At 43.7% G+C, this 17,555-nt stretch overlaps 1 protein-coding gene across 4 annotated transcripts in view; it reads right to left on the reverse strand.

Moving 5' to 3' along the window:
* The window catches only part of PGAP1 (post-GPI attachment to proteins inositol deacylase 1), a 479,543-nt gene that overhangs the window by 32,464 nt on the left and 429,524 nt on the right, over positions 1-17,555 (reverse strand). For all 4 annotated transcript variants that reach the window (XM_073633146.1, XM_073633147.1, XM_073633144.1 and 1 more), the window contains one exon: positions 806-1,041. In XM_073633146.1, the coding sequence (XP_073489247.1) occupies positions 806-1,041 (236 nt within the window). The remainder of the gene's footprint in view (positions 1-805; positions 1,042-17,555) is intronic.

Genomic DNA, 17,555 nt, shown 5'->3' on the forward strand with positions numbered 1-17,555 from the left:
CACTGTATTGCCTGCTCACCACCTGCTTTAACCCCTTGGACCCCACACAAGCAACCTCATACACTTGAATTGGTCATTATCAGCAGGCATACAGGGGTGGCTCAGCAGCCAGCAACAGTGTTCCTGATTACCGCCACACTAGTGCAGTGTTGCCTCTGCCTGCTACCTGTACTAACCTGTTTATTGACCATGTTTCTGCCTCTTGCCTAGACTAATTCTTAGCGTTCTTTGCTTTTCCTTTATTTGCACCAGTTGATTCAGCCAGTAAGTCTGTCATTTGTCAAGCAAAAGTGGTAGTTAGAGGGTTTGAGAAAAATCATTACTAGCAGGGGTACTTACAATGGTCAGCTTTCATTCATTTATGTAAAATATTTATCCCAAAAGGGAAAAATGTTGCTGTAACTGCTTAAAGTGTTAGCTGGAGCTCAGTTTTAATTCATTAGTCAAGTCCATCTAAATCGGCTAGTGCATCCTCTCCACCCACTCCCTTGACAATGCTGCAGTGCAAAAGGCATTTCTGTTGCTTCTCCTTCGAGAGTAGAGACACTCTAAGACTGGCCATTAACAGTTCAAATCTTGTGTGATGCAGCAGGAACCAGCCGACATTCGAACCGTTAATGGGCAGGCTCAATGCACCAAGTTGATCAATAAACTTGGGCACAATCAGCCTGCCGGGTTCTCTTGGCATTAATGCTAGTGCCTGGTATAGCCACTGATAATCACTTTGCTTTTCGCATTTTATATGCTGACATCTTTCGAGAGAAAACACTTAGGTCAATAGGAAAGCCTCTAAAATGAACTGTACCTGAGATTTTTTACCCAATAGATAAAGGACGGTAAAACCAGCAGGGTTAGCCACAAAAGTAAGTTCATGATTGTAATGTGCATCTTCAGGCTGTCTGAAGCGGTCATGAAGTCTAAATCAAAATGCGGATGATTTGAAGTTTCTTGCTGTGAAGTAGGCACCAAGTCATCCAAATCTGTTGTAGTTCCAGAACTTTCATTTGAAAGATGCTTACTATTGGGTGTCTGCCTTGAAGCCTGCATTGAAACAAGAAAAATGCTTACAATATAAATTACATATGTTCTGTAATCAACATGCAAAGTATTAGTTCTTTCAGTTAGGTTTTCTACTATACAACACATATGGGTTTTTTTTTTGCCTGGAGTTCAGCTATTTTTTTTTTAAATCTTTATTTTTTTTATGGTTCAATACACTTATTGATTTTTCCAATAGTATAGCACAGAATGCACATAAGTCATGTAATGATTAGGGATGGGCCGAACAGACCCCTGTTCGGTTCGCACCAGAACTTTCGAACACTGCGAAAGTTCGGACCCAAAAAACGAACCCCATTAAAGCGTCAAATTAAAAGTGCCCATTATGAAGGCTTATATGCAAGTAATTGGGCATACAATGGTTATAAGGGTCCAGGTCCTACCCCGGGGGACATATATCAATAAAAAAAAATTGTGTAAAAACTTCAATTTTAAAATGAGCAGTGATTTTTTGTTTTTTAAAGTGAAAGCATAAAAATTAAAAATTCTTTCCACTATAGTGCATGGGGGTCCCCTTAGTCTACTTGTAAAGTAGCAAATCTGTACCATGTCTAGAATCTGCTGCAGCAATAATTGCATTTATAAAGCCAAAAAAATGACATTTTTCCTGCAAGCTGCCTTTATTTTGGTCAGCAACAGCTGGAGAGCCAGTGTGTATGATGAGGCCACAATGTGGTGCACTGGGAAAAAGATTAGAGATTTTTTGGATAGAAGTAACAGGTGCCTAAAAATTGGTCTTTGGGTGTCGGTGGCACCTTCCCACTGTAACCCTATAGACGTACTCTTGATGAAAGCAAGAATTGGCCTTGCTGTAAAAAATTGCAATAATATGCAACTGTCAAACAGGTGCAGAAAAATTACTCTTTGGGTGTTGGGGGCACCCTCCCACCGTAACCCTATAGAGGTGCTCTTTAAGAAGGCAAAAAAATAAAAAAGGTCCCTAGTAGTATGTAGCCTAAAGTGTGTGTCTATGGTTAAGTGTGCATTCTCAAATGTGCAGTCAGTCTTTGTGGGGAGAAGTTTGTGTAGCTAGTGACGAAATCTTGGTTTTGGCGGGAAAATGGCGCCATTTTGTTGTGGCCTGGCTTTCATCGGCCATTTTCTATCCCTTTGTGTGTAGCTATGCGGTCTGAGCTACCTAATATCTAAGCACCATTTTCCTTTTAAGCGAAAATCTCTACTTTGCACTGAATTTACTAGCTTTAACTGAGTTTTTTTACTTTTAGTGGTATGTGTTATTTTTATTTTTAAATATTTGGGAGTTCCTCAGGGGGCAATTAATTGTTTTGAGGCTTGTATTGTATAGCCTGCAGAGGAAGAGGGGGGCTTTGGTTGACCTCCTCGAGCAATCTTTTTACATGAATTTCAGTTTTGGCTTTTGTTGCGCTGTTGTGTGGTATTTCTGTCTCAAAACTTGTGGTTTGATTTCCCAGGGGATATGTGAGTCAAGGGGGATTCCCTCCCATTTGCAATATGGGGGTTTATTCCACCCTCTACTGGACAAAAGCTTTTTAAATTGTTGATGTTAGCCATAGATTTTTTTTTAATGTCTTGATAGACATAATATTAAAGCTATTCAAGGCTTCCCCTTCCCCTCCCTCTTCCCGTACATTGATATGTAAATAAACCAGTTAGAGCTGAGGATGCTTTACAGCATTTGATGTATCCACAGGAAGTTGGTGGGAGGAGCTTGGAGTCCTACGACACAAGCAAATGAGATTTGTGCTTGGAAGGACAACGGAAAACACTTTGGCTTTTGAAAGAGTGTTTTAAATTTAATTCCAGTTTTTTTTAATTTTATACTGTAATACAGTTTTGGGTAGAGAGTAAATGGGAGGCATCCAAGTTATTGTTGTAACATCTAGATACAGAGAGAAGCCACATTGTTTTGTAGAGAAAGCAGGTGTAAGTGCTCTGTGCAGTTTAGTCTGGCGACACAGTGTACGATCGTACAGCGCAATGCGCTTGTGTATGCATACACTGAGGGGTAGAGACATAACTCGGGGGTTGATCTGTGGTTGTTGACTAATCATTTGGCATAGTTAATAGTTGGCTGTTAAAAGAGTGGTACTCTGTAGTTCTGTGCCAAAAGTGTTGGGACAACAAGCCATAGAGTTGACGCCTCGGTTAGGGTTTCTAGTTGGAGGACTGGACCAGATATAGTGGTGGTAGTCCGTCGATCCACCGTAAAGAAGGCACCAGGCAGTGCTCTCCTAAATGGGTGCAATGGTTTCCCTGGACATAGGGGTAAGACGATAAGCCGTATCGAAACGCCATGGGCAATGGCAGTCCGTGCAAGGGAAGGGATGCGAGGCTTCCCACAGTCAGATGGTTGCTTAGTACATGAAGTCTAGTTTTGGGGAAAAGGCCATTAAACCCCTTAAAGATTGGCAGATATGGTCAGAGGGTACAGTAAGGTGTATTCCTTTGAAAGGTACTTTTTATGTCTGGAGGTACAAGACCCCAGAATAAAAATACCTTGGAAGCAGTTCAGCTGTGGCTTCAGAAATCTGTAATGAGTGAGTTGATGGATATGTAGTACACGTTTGTGTAATTAAAAATTCTCAGGCCTGTTTTTGAACTTTGTGTGGCTGGTCCATGCAAAGATTGAGCTGCTCTCGTGTTTCTCCCATTGTATTTTTTCTATCGCTAAAAGTGAAGGTAGCATTCCATCTGGTTTTGTTTTTTCATTTTTGTTTTGGGAACTATGAAATATCACCCCCACATTTGTACCTAAATGTTTGTCTCATGTTTTAGTCTTCTCATGTTTATATGTGGTAACAAGAATATGTTTGAACTTACCGCGACAGCCCTCTTACGTGTCGCGGGTGTTGTATTTTAGTAAGAAGGTGAAAGTAAGGGTTACAGAGGGTTTAGTAATTATCGGTTTTGAGGAATGTCAGTGACAATTTACCAATGTACACGAATGTTGTATTGTTTATCATTCTTTGCAGGTTAAATATGAAGGATAGAGTAATAACTTTTGTTTATAAGTATCTTTTCAGGTCCAAGGAGTTTCTGAAAGTGTATGTACATAGAAAGCAGGTGTATAAGAAGGTAAAAGTATCATAGGTTATTTCACTGTTTCATTGTTTTTTTCTGCACCATTCTAAACCCTGCGCCTTCCTCCAGTTTGTAATGAGGAGGAAAAAAGGGGGGATGATAATGGTGAGAATCACCATTTTCAAACCAATAATACTAACCGCTCTAATTCTAGCCAAGTTTGTGAGGTGACTGGGCCATTGTAAAGAAGCTTGAGGGACAGGACAACTGGGTCCACGCCAGCCACTGCAAGAAGCTGCTCAACTACACCAAAGGATGAGGAGTATCTTTGTTTGTTTATATTTTTAAAGTGTATTTTCCAACTAGCTAAGAAAGCGAACAGGACACATTGTTGGGTCTACTACTGCCCCAGCGATGACATGATATATAGGATGTTCATATTGGTATGAGGAGTTTTGACAAACTAGTAAAATCCAGACACTTGTCAATAGAATTTAACGATACATTTCTAGAGGGTAAAATTTATTATAGTTTTAACAATAGCTCTGGTTCTTGCCAGCTTTGGTATCAGGACAACTAGGTAGCCCACAAGTGTGCTTCAACTTTAGTTTGGTATTAATGCAGATCTACAGCTTATAAGGTAATTCCCCTAATGCAAGAGGTTCATGTGTGGTGGTGAAACTCGTCCGAGCATCTTATGTCGCGGCCGATCGTGAGGATCTGATGGCTTGAGAGAAGGTAAGAATGGCAGGGACAGCTGGAAGGGAATTGCTTGTACACGGTGGGGGCTTTAGCTTATGAAACGATTGAACAATTTCTCATCCATTGAGGATGGGATGTTTCATGTAACTGTTGAAGCTACAAGGAAGTTCCTACAGTCCATGGGGGGTTTCTGTGAATTCAAAGGAAAAGATTGTCATACCTGGATCGGGGATACTAGTGACAAAGTTCAGGCCCATATGGATAAGGTTTAGATACCTACAAGGCAAAGCCAGAGCTATAGCTAGTGAAGGTTGAAGTCCTTTTAAGGGTCTGGGAATCTTTGGGGATTTAATTTTTTATTTTGCAGCGGATCATAGTTGAAGGAAGTAGGGGTATATTTACTCATGTTATTTTTGTTTCTATTCCTTCTATATGCCGTGATGAGGTGCTACTGTTGCATGATTGGATGAGTGAACAGAGTCCGAGCAGATGACCACATCTTCCCCACCGAGATGAGACACCCCGAAGCACAGCCCACGTACAAGACACAGAGGATCCCAGACTGACCGGCGATTACTACATCTCACCATGTTGTGTCCTCCCTATAAGTCATCCCTCCTGAAGAACAGAGTCTACATGTCAAGCCGTGTTTTCCTTTTTATGGACTCATATGGACTGTAAGGACTGATTCATTTCCAGGTGTAAGAAGATCAAAATTCATCGAGGGACACATGGGAGCATATGACAAAGAAGAGGAGCTGTTGTGGAAATTTTTATTATATGGACTCATGTGGACATTTTACTCAGGATGTGTGTTTTATAGATTGTCATCTGTCTCCCTGTGTCTGATTTAACCAAGGAGCGCTCTAGCAGAGCGCACTTGGGTTGAATCGGGACTAGCGGTAAAACCGTCAGCATGAAAACCTTCTCATGGGCTTGGAGACGTGTTCTGTGTGTGTGTGGGTCTTTGCCAGTTTGTAAGTATCAAGTGCAATGCGCTGGACTTCTTGCCTTCAAATGTCTATGCACATTAGAGAAGCGAAGTCCGCATAACGAGAGAAACATATTATTATATCTCTGTGTGGCTACGCTATCCCCTTTGGATACATATCTGCTTTAATAAGAGGACATTGATATCTGCCCTGTTGGTATACTCGTACCGTATATTGACAACACTAGTAGCAATGTCCCCGCAGATCTTCTCAAGCCTGTAAGAACAAGTAGAATGATCTTTCTAGATACTGGTTACTCTGAGTAGTATTGAGTGGGCTCCATGCTCACTAAGATGGTGGATGTGCATGCATGTGGCTGGGTGGAGGGGGCAGTGTACATGCCACAAGTGGATGAGACATGTATACTTCTCCCTCCCACTCCCGTGGATGCCCTCCACTTTAGTGTCATTTCCTATGATGTCATTTTGCATGGAGGAAGCGATTGGCTGTTGGGGGCATGATTTTCAGTGTTATCATATCCTTATTTGGCCATATCCTTATTTGGTCATATCCTGTGAGGTCACATCCTGTTTTTGGCTTCCTGTTTGTGTGTGAATAAAAAGTCGAGAGTCTCTGCCCTGCTGGGCAGATGAAGGAACGCTGGTGATGCTGAGATGATGACGTGATGCTGAGGTAACGTCTGTTTACTGGGGAAAGGGGGAGACATTAATTATTTAGAGATGCATTATATCATTAGACGAAATGTATGCTTACTAGCACAGGAGATATGATGTGCGCATAGCATACAGCCTAATTTCCCTGACAGGATACAGAGTGTATATTTGAGGTTGAGCTCGGTCAGGCTTTTATGTTTTCTTTTTCCTCAATGGTCCATCTGGGAGCTTAATGTAATGCTCCAGAAAGTGTTTAATTTAAAGATATTGCTACGCTTCTGTTGAACGTAATTTAAACTTTGTTTTAATGAAGAGGGGGGAGAACTTTATTACAGGTGACAAGTTGGGAAACCTGAGTGACGCCTAATTGGACCACCTTTGAAAACAAGAAAGGCAGTGGAAAGCAGCCGAATGCTTGATTATACAGAAGGAAATAAGAGGTTTGCTTGATGATTGTAACCCCACTGAATATTTATTCGATTCCTGTACCTGCATGACACGCTTTAAAACAGGATTAAAAATGGGTGGCCTATCTGCCAAATTAATCCATGGTAAATTTTGAATTAAAATGAGGTCACCTTCCATTGCCTCTAAAGAAACCCAAATAGGGGTTCAAAGGTAACATGAAAATTAGGAATCTGAGCCTCTTGATCGTAATTTTAAAATGTTCAGTATCCCTAGTCCACCCATGGATTTTGGCCAAAAAAGAGGGTGTTCCGCTTTAATCTTGTTTACTGTTACTCCAAATACAGTGAAGAATTATGCCGCGTACACACGATCGCACAGTCCGTCAACAAAATCCATGTTTTCTTTCCGATGGATGTTGGCTCAAACCTGTCTTGCATACACACGGTCACACAAAGTTGGTCGGAAATTGCGAACGTCAAGAACGTGGGGACGTACAACATGTACGACAAGCCGAGAAAAATGAAGTTCAATAGCCAGTGCTGCTCTTCTGCTTGATTCCAAGCATGCGTGGCACTTTGTGCGTCGGAATTGTGTACACACGATCGGAATTTCTGACAACGGATTTTGTTGTCGGAAAATTTGAGATCCGGATCTCAAATTTTGTGCGACGGAAATTCCGATGGAAAATGTCCGATGGAGCCTACACACGGTCGGAATTTCCGAAAAAAGCTCCCATCGAACATTTTCCAACCGTGTGTACGAGGCATAAAGAATAATGGGATGCAGACCCTAAAATTTTCTTTATTAGGGCCCTGCAAGTGCAGTGGCTGATATTGAATTATAAAACCACTCCTGTACAGATTCACACAGCACATGGACACAAACAGCTATTCCTTCAGAATAACAAAAAGGTAGGAATCTGCAACAAATTTTGTTTAAACCCTCACAATGTACATAGTTCACCTGAAGGGGAATTTTTTCCTCTCAACAAAAAATTTGTTACCCTTTAAAGTGATTGTAAAGTCTCCTTTTTTCCTCTAAAAATAAACATGGTACACTTACCTACTCTGCACAGTGGACTTGCACAGAGCAGTCCAGATCCTCTTCTTCGTGGGTCCCTCTTCTGTGATCCTGGCCCCTCCCTCCTGTTCAGTGCCCAAACATTAAACGGCTTGCTATGGGGGGCACCGGAACTGAGTCACAGCTACCGACCCGACCGGCTCCCTCTCTTCTCCTGATTGGCTAGCCGACTTTGAAAGCAGCGGCAGCCATCGGCGCCACTGCTGTGTCTCAGCCAATCAGGAGGGAGGATCTTGGACGGCTGAGACACTCATGGATATCGCTGGACAGAGCGGAACCTCAGGTAAATGTTAGGGGCAAAAATGAAAGCAGAGAAGTGCCTCTAAGTGCAGTAAGACTTTTTATTTTAAAAGACCCCACAACGGGGCTATTTACAATAGATAGGTAAACCAGCACATCAATAAGTGTAGGTCCAGAACGCCAGTTGGAGCAGGCTGCTGGTACCGCCAGATGGAATGTGACACAAGTGCCGCTGTGTGGAGAAGGATACCGGCCGAAGTCCTTCCAAAAGTGGGTGGGCAGGGCTCAGGAACAGAATTCAATGCATTTCAGGGCATGCATATACCACATGGGGCCTGCAAGCTCCCTTCTTAAGCTTCGGCTTGAGAAGGGAGAGTGCAGGCCCCTATGTGGTATACTTGTGCTCCGAAATGCGTTGCATTCTGGTCCTGAGCCCTGCCTGCGTCATCCTGCTCCTGGCTGCCCACCCGCTTCTGGAAGGACTTCGGCCGGTATCCTCCTCCACACAGGGACTTCTGTCACATTCCATCTGGCGGTACCAGCAGCTCCCGCGGCCCGCTCCAACTGACCTACACTTATTCATGTGCCTGTTTACCTATCTATTCTATTGTAAATAGCCCTGTTGTGGGGTCTTATAAAATACATAGTCTTACTGCACTTAGAGACGATTCTCCGCTTTTGTTTTTTTCTGCTAAACTCCACCAAGAAGCCTGTCCTAGTGCCTTGAACATTTTGGACTTATCATGGACTTATACCTTACACTGCTTGCATATTCGGTATTATGACCAAGCCTCTGTGCCTATAACCTCCTTTTCTTAAGTGTTAGGGGCTGCTGCACATAGAATGCATTAAGATAAAAAACCTTTTGACTTTACAATCTCTTTAAGTTACGCAATAGAGATAGGTAATCAGCATATAGGGTGTCATAGAACTTGGTGAGAGACTGCTAAATAAGGTAGAGCAGTGGAGGCCCAGGGTAAATGGAAACATTGACTTAGATTATCAACCGTGGATCGAGGGAAAGAATTATTGCGGGCCTTGATTTAGCTGTATTGACTTGTAGAGACCTGGGATTGCTGTGATTTTCAATAGGAGGGCCAATAGCTTCAGAAGGGCGGTGATAGAATTAGTAGCATGTAATATAACATTATCTGCAAACATACAAAATTTATACTGAAGTCTAGCTATAGTGATGCCAGAAATATTGGGGTAGGCTCTTATGAGAAGAGTGAGTGGCTCAAAAAGTAGGGCAAATAATGGGAAAGCTGTGGAATGGAAACTTGAATATTTCACGGGAGGAATAGAAGGAAAGGATCCAGATGCAGAAATGGGGGCCTAAGCCCCATTTAGGCAACAGATCTGTTACTGAAATGAAGGTGTATACATAAGCAAGGTAAAGAGCACCACAACCAACAAAACGAAACATGAGACAAATGTTTACACACGAGAGAAAGAGAGAAAAGAAGGTAGATAAAACAAGCTTGAAAATACAGAATAAAAGAAAGGAACAGAAAGACAAACACAAGATCCTCATTTATTTAAGCTTGGTTACCTTGTTTTATTTACGAGACTTATCAATAAGCTGTAGAAGTGCTTATATTTATCTTTCAATTTGGCCTTTGTAGTAAAATAGCTATGAGGGGGAGCGGTTATTCTGAAAGGACAAAAACAAAAAAAAAACCACAAATAGCCTGTTTCTTCACGTTGGTGCACAAGCCCAGGCATGAAAAATGCGGCTGCTCCTGCTGTCATTTGACAGCAGGGAGCATTGGCAAAAGGCACAACCTGAGAGCGTCTCTTGCCTTATGAGCACTGATGGTCAATAACTGCAATCACAACTAATAGTACTACTTACTTCCTCTCACAACAAAGAAAGATGGGGTAGGATTTTCATTCCACCCCCACCATTTCATTCAGTGGCAGAGTTTTAAAATGACATTGATCAACAATGCTTGTGGGGACTGCCTTCGGGGGTGGTTTGAAGTGTTTTGGGTTTTATTCATTAAATCTAGTATTTGCACCACATGCAATTTCATACACCATTCTTTTGTTCACATCTTTTGTTCTACTAATAACGGAAAACTTCTTGGATACAGTGGGTGACTTAAAACCTAAGCGCCCTTTAACATCCTCAATACTATGTTTTTTCAATTCAAAAAAATTGTCAAAAAATGTCACCTTTGGGTGACCTGGCATTTTTAATTGATATTTTATAACAGAAATTAGGGTAAACACTTTTTTTTTTAAAACGTTTAGTTTTTTTTGCCTGGATTAAGTAATAATAAATAATAAAAAAAACCCAAATCAGGAGGGGCAGCTACAATGTCCGCTCAACCCCCCCCTGAGCTGACTGCCACCCAAGCAGCTTCTCATGCAGAACTGCTAACTGCTAGTGGCTATTAAAGTCAAGATTGACCACTTGGTCACGGATGTCAGCCTTATAAGACATGATATGGACAAATTTAGGTCCCAGTTCATGGAGGCAGAAGGCCTCATCTCCCAGCTAGAGGATGATACCAGATCCGACTCCCAGGACCTCCGTGCATTGCAGCTACAACTTAAGGCCATAAAGGAAAAGTCTACAGACACAGAAAATAGACTTGGAGAAACAACATCCTTGTATTGGGCCTTCCTGAACGAGCGGAGGGCTCCAGGCCTGCTGAGTTTGCAGAAAGCTTTCTCCTCTCGCTGCTGGATTTACCTGCCATGCCTCCCACTTATGTAGTGGAGAGAGCGCACAGAGTTCCTCCAACTCCTCCGTTTCCTGGAGCCCCAACCAAGGCCCTTCCTGCTCAGGTTATTAAATTATATAGACCGGGACAAGATGCTTGCAGCGATCAGGGAAAAGCGGGACCTGCGTTTCAATAATACCAAAATCATGCTCTTACCCGACAATTTACCAGAGGTGCAGCAACGCCGCCGCTCCTTTACTGAAGCAAGACGCCGCCTCAGGGAAAAAGGCCTAAAATTCAGCCTACTCTACACAAGCAAGCTCCGCGTGATCGATGGTGATTGAGCACATTTCTTTACGGATACACAGACGGCATTATCATGGCCGGATGGCCGTAAGTGATCCAACAACATGGCGAATATTGCAACTTGCTGTAACCAAACCACTCTAGTTTGAACTTCCAGTTTTACTTTTCTTTTTGTCTATTTTCTTTTTTTATCTTTCCCTATGGTGGCCGCTAGCAGTTCCCCTGTTTTGGTAGTCCTCAGGACTAGATGCCAACCTACTTGCCTAAGGGACATTGATCCATCACTTATGGTTGCTATACGCTGACCCCCCTTTTTTTCATTATCCCAACCCCTTTTTTCTTTTCATGTGGAGTATATGAAGCACTGTATTAGGAGCTGGACTGCTCACCACCTTATTGAGGACACACCCCACCCGCATAAACAGGAAGAATCCTTAGAATACTGGGCCACCCCCCTCCCCTTTCCCCCTGTTCTGGGAAACCCCTCCCTCACCCACATCCCCTGTTGGCAGGCTCTCGGTAGATTGCCATAGTGTTCACTTCTGGGTATTTAGTACCCGAGCCTCGCCATTGGAAGGAGACGGACATTGACCAGTCACCTGGCATCTGGACTGGTGCATAAGTGTAGTGCACTAATCTAAGGCTGCAACTACAGTTTTAAGTTTTGGTTTAGGGGTAAAACTATTCCCAAGCCCTCTCCCCTGTTTTGGAAGAGAGATGGGACATAGTAGGAAAGGCACTCCGTGCTTGGGTTGTTTAAAAAATGTTTTTGAGTTTTTTTTGTTCCTTTTTTTTGTTTCTTTTTTTGGTCTATGGTCTATCTAAATGCTGATGGTACCTGGTGTGATATTATCAGAGATTATGCTGGTCATGGGTTGCTTTCTGGTACGCCCTCCCATCCATCCTAGCTGGTCATTATTTACCTCAGATGGCTGATCCCCTAGCTGACTCCTTCACAGTCCTTTCATGGAATGTAAGAGGTCTCGGCTTGAAATTCAAGCGAGCCCTACTATTTCAATATTTAAAATCTTACTCCCCCCAACTCATTCTCCTTCAAGAAACCCACCTCATGGGCAGCAAAATCCTGACATTAAAAAAACCATGGATACAGAGGGCTATTCATGCCACATTCTCCATGTATGCAAGGGGGGTGTCGATCCTAATACACAAGAACTTTCCATGTGTGATTGAAGAGGTGTGCACAGACCCACAGAGCAAATTTGTTATTGTGGTATTTACACTCTGGTCTCAAAGATATATTGTAATTAACAAATGTATTCCTCTGCCTTTCTCACCCGCCATACCATATGCCGTTATGGAAAAGGTTGCATCTTTCTGCCCGGGGAAAATACTAATTATGGGAGACTTTAATGCCATCATGTCCCCAGATTTAGATAGACCTATCCCACCTAAGCACCATTGTGCAGATCTGTCTGCTTGGGCACAGGCAGTAGGTCTAGAAGAGATTTGGAGGTGGAAGCACCCTACCACCAGACTCTATTCGTGTTTCTCTGCGTCTCACAAAACTGCATCGTGGATAGGTCTGGCTTTCTCCAATCTCATGTTGTTGGCAGATGTGCTGGAGGCATCCTATCTGCCAAGCGGGCTGTCAGACCATAGCCCATTGGCAGTGGTGCTCTGCTCTGCTCTCCTGCATCCAGGAGTGCTGCACTCTGGAGATTGGGGGCACACTGGGTCTCACATCCGGAGCTAACCAAAAAAATACCCCTCTTGTTAGCTGAGTTCTGGGAGCAGAACACTGGGTCCTCCTCTCCTGGAATCATTTGGGATGCGTTTAAGGCTTACACTAGGGGGCAGTACATCTCATCTATTGCTAACATTAGGAAACAGAAGTCAATAGAGAGTCAATCACTGCAGCAATCAGTGACAAATCACGCCTCTACATACAGCTCAGATCCCACCCCTGTTCACTTTGATTTGCTGATGGCAGCTCAGAAAGAACTACACTTGCACTTAACCAAGGTCACACGACTTGAAACCCACAAAGGTAAACAGAGGACTTTTGAACAGGGTGACAAAAATGGTCGTCTTTTGGCCTTGTTGGCACAGAACGACCAACCGTTCACACTTGTCTTCGCTCTGCAGACCTCTGATGGCAAGACGGTAACCTCCCCCTCTGGAATTCTACAAACATTCAATACTTTCTACGAGACTCTGTATACATCCACCTTACCTTCTGATTTCCAGCCAGAGAAGTTACAGGATCTGTTAGATCCATTGGCACTCGGCTGGCTTTCAGACCAGGAACGAGAGACACTGGTCCAACCGTTCACGGCCTTAGAGGTCCTGAATGCCATTCAATCCTTTCCCACTGGAAAAGCACCTGGGCCTGATGGCCTTCCAATCGATTTCTATAAGTTGCATGGAGACCTATTAGCACCACTGCTGGCCCAACTATACACTACCTGCTTAACAGACGGAAAACTACCTGACTCCATGTACCACGCATACCTGACCTTTATATACAAATCCCCCAAAGATCCGACATCGTGCGCTACATACCGACCAATTGCGTTACTAAATAATGATTTTAAAATATTAACCAAATTGCTTGCCCTACGACTATACCCCCTCCTGCCCTCAGTAATAGATAAGGACCAAACTGGCTTTATGCCCCGTAGGTCCACGGACGTAAATCTTAGAAGGTTGTTTACCAACATACATACCCAACACCACAACACGGGGTCGAAAGCGATAGCCTCACTTGATATAGAAAAGGCTTTCGACACCGTGGAGTGGCCCTTTCCTTGGGAAACATTACGCAGAATGGGATTCCCTTTGTTGTTTATCAAATGGTTTCAGGTGTTATATAAATGCCCCACCTCATCGTTGAGATTGGGGGGTGGACTATCTGCCCCCTTTAGACTTTATAGAGGAACTCGGCAAGGCTGCCCTCTCTCTCCAGCCTTATTTGCTTTAGCCATTGAACCAGTGGCAGAGGCACTGCGCACCTCTCCACATATCAGAGGTCTCCGTATTGGCTTGCTGGAGGAGAGGGTAGCCCTGTACGTGGATGACATGCTGTTGTTCCTCAACGATGCCGGCCCATCCCTGCAGGGTGCTTTGACTGTGCTAGACACCTTTACAGCGGTTACTGGGCTTAAAGTTAATTGGTCCAAGTCCCCAACTATTCCCGATAGATTGGGCGGCCAGGGATACATCCCCTCCAGACAGTCCCCTGCAATGGGTAGATACCTTTAAGTACTTAGGCATCCATGTATCCACTCAAGCCTCAGACTTTATTCCGCTAAACCTAGCCCCAATACCTCTAGACACTAAAACAAAACTCAAATCGTGGAGTAACTTGCCTCTGTCCGTCTGGGGACGAGTGAATCTCCTTAAAATGAAAATCATCCCCAAATTCACCTCTCTCTTTCGTCACTCTCCACAGTGGATACCCAAGTCCTTCTTTAAAAAACTTAACCAACTATTCTCATCCTTTCTATGGGGCCCCTCACCGCCCAGGTACCGGTTGACGACCTTGATGAGGCCGACAAAGCAGGGTGGTATGGCATTTCCCGATTGTTACAAATACTTCTTAGCCACCCAGCTGGTGACAGCGGCCTGGTGGCTACACCCTGACAAAACAAATACATCCACAGTCCTAGAGGCCATGGTAGTGGGCTCATTAAAAGCCCTCCAATTCCTAATATTCAGAGGCCCTCGTGCCCCGTACCCCTTGACACCCTCTATGCGTACCACCCTGCAGGCTTGGCGGGCAGGCCTAGCTATAGAAAAATGCAAACCAACCCGAGAATTCCTTGAATGCCCCGCTTTGGCTGAATCCTAATCTACCCCACATTTACAAACTCCCAGACCCTTATGCATGGACTAAATATGGTATAAAAACTTTATCCCACATAGTGTCACAGATGTCATTATCTCCCTTATCACATCTTTCCTGTCTATTTAATTTACCAAAACACTACCAATTTCGTTACCTTCAATTGTCACATGCTTTCACTACACAATTTCCATGCTCCTCCTGCATCATGGTTCAGTCAGGGCTGGAGAGAACACTCAGAACTAACTGTGCAGAGAAACCTACCTCACAGCTGTACGCACACTTGGTCTTTGTGTCTCTGCCACTTCTCGATAATTTTTGGTCTCACTGGTAGCGTGACATACCCACTCTGGACAATGATGACTGGGACGACGTCTGGGATTTCCCTTTCAGCTCCCTAGTCTCTATACGTGACAGGTTAGTGCAATTTAAAATCGTACATAGGGAGTACTTCACCCCACACAGACTCCATATGATGAACCCTGTGTGTCCCTCAGAGTGTTGGAGATGTGGAATCTCACCGGGAGATTTCTCTCACATTTTCTGGCACTGCCCTAAAGTCCAGCAATATTGGAGGGAGGTGCTCGACATGGTAGACAGAGTCGCATCAGTCACACTGCCACAAGTAATGGAGGTTTGTCTCTTGGGACTAATTGAAACACTTGTACCAACTATAGCAACGCGCACACTGGTTGGGTTGTTACTCTTTTATGCCCGGAAAAATATTGCAATACAATGGAAGAAACCCACCCCCCCTTCATTGATGCAATGGAAACGTTTGGTTAATACTAACCTCCCTCTGTATAAAGATACATACATAGAGGATGCCTGATTAAATATGATAAGGTCTGGCGTACATGGTTGGCTGAACCAGAAACAGCCTAGTTGAGACTCTACAATAGCCTAGGCAGAGGGACATGAATCAGAATCGTTCGCAACAAATGTAGAAGGAGAGGGATCGGGGGAAAAGCATAAACCAGGGAGTACTGGCTCCATAGAACTACCAGAGCATCTGCTCCGATTGCCAGAGGATCCCTTATACAACGATCAGTGCTATAAAAATGCACTGATTACTATATAAATGTCACTGGAAGGGAAGGGGTTAACACTAGGGGGCGATCAAGGGGTTAACTGTGTTCCCTCACTGTGTTCTAACTGTAGGGGGGATAGGACTGTCTAGGAGAGAGACAGAGATCAGTGTTCATACTTAGTATGAACGCACGATCTGTCTCTACTCCCCTGAAAGAACCGGGATTTGTGTGTTTACACACACAAATCCCGGGTTCTCGCTCTGTCACAAACAGGCGATCGCGGGTGCCCAGCAGTCATCGCGCCTGCTGGGCACTCAAAATGGCTCCGGCAAATGCTGCGGGCGTGCACGCTCCTAGTGGGCAAAAGGAAAAGCGACGTAAGGCAACGCCGATTTGCCCAGCTGAGCCAACTTGCTGCAGTTAAACTGCGGCGGCTGGTCCGGAAGTGGTTAAATAAGGGCATTAGCCAGTGCATCCCATTAGGTAATAAATTTAAAGAGCGAACAAAAGTCCTGGATGGCTTAACTTCAATGTAAAAATGCATATAAAAGCAAAGGAGAAGGCCTTAAAAAAAATACAAGGTTGAGGGATCATCATCAGCATTCAGACTTTATAAAGAATGCAACAAGAAATGTAAGGGCGCAATTAGGGCGGCTAAGATAGAACACGAAAGACATAGCGGAGGAGAGCAAAATAAATCCCAAGAAATTCTTCTTCTTCAAAAGTATGTAAACAGTAAAAAAAGGAAGAACAGACCATATTGGTCCCATAAAGAATAAGGAAGGACATTATTGAATTATTATTGAGGTATTGAATTTTATTCTTCTCTTAAGTCTTCACGAGGGAATCGGAGCTTTAGTATCCAAAACTGCAGTTCTTATCCTCATGATACGTCAAAGGAAGCACCCTCATGGCTAAAAGAGGACAGAATTAGAATTAGACTTGGGAAACAGTCACTGGGACCGGATGGCTTGCACCCGAGGGTACTCAGTCAAATAATTGCCAGACCATTGTTCCTAATTTTTACTGACAGTTTACTGACTGGACTGGTACCAGCGTACTGGAGAAAAGCCAATGTAGCACCAATATTTAAAAAGGGCCCAAAATACATCCCTGGGAATTACAGATCAGCTAGCCTAACATCAATATTATGCAAGCTCTTGGAGGGGATAAGGGACACTATACAAGATTTTAGTAATGAAAACGGTATCATTAGCAGTAATCAGTATGGATTCATGAAGAATCATTCTTGCCAAACCAATCTATTAACCTTCTATGAGGAAGTGAGTTGGCATCTAGATAAAGGAAGGCCCGTAGACGTGGTGTATCTGGATTTTGCGAAAGCATTTGACACAGTTCCCCACATTTACTGTAGAGAATAATGTCCGTTGGCATGGATAATAGGGTGAGTACAGAGGGTGGTGATAAATGGGGAATACTCGGAATGGTCAGGGGTGGGTTGTGGGGTCCCACAGGGTTCTGTGCTGGGACCTGGGATCTGATTTAATTTGTTCATAAACGACCTGGAGGATGGGGTAAACAGTTCAACCTCTGCATATGCAGACGATACTAAGCTAAGCAGGGCAATAACTTCTCCGCAGGATGTGGAAACCTTGCAAGAAGATCTGAACAAATTAATGGGG

Source organism: Aquarana catesbeiana, linkage group LG06, assembly GCF_042186555.1.
Source record: "Aquarana catesbeiana isolate 2022-GZ linkage group LG06, ASM4218655v1, whole genome shotgun sequence".
Lineage (NCBI taxonomy): Eukaryota > Metazoa > Chordata > Amphibia > Anura > Ranidae > Aquarana > Aquarana catesbeiana.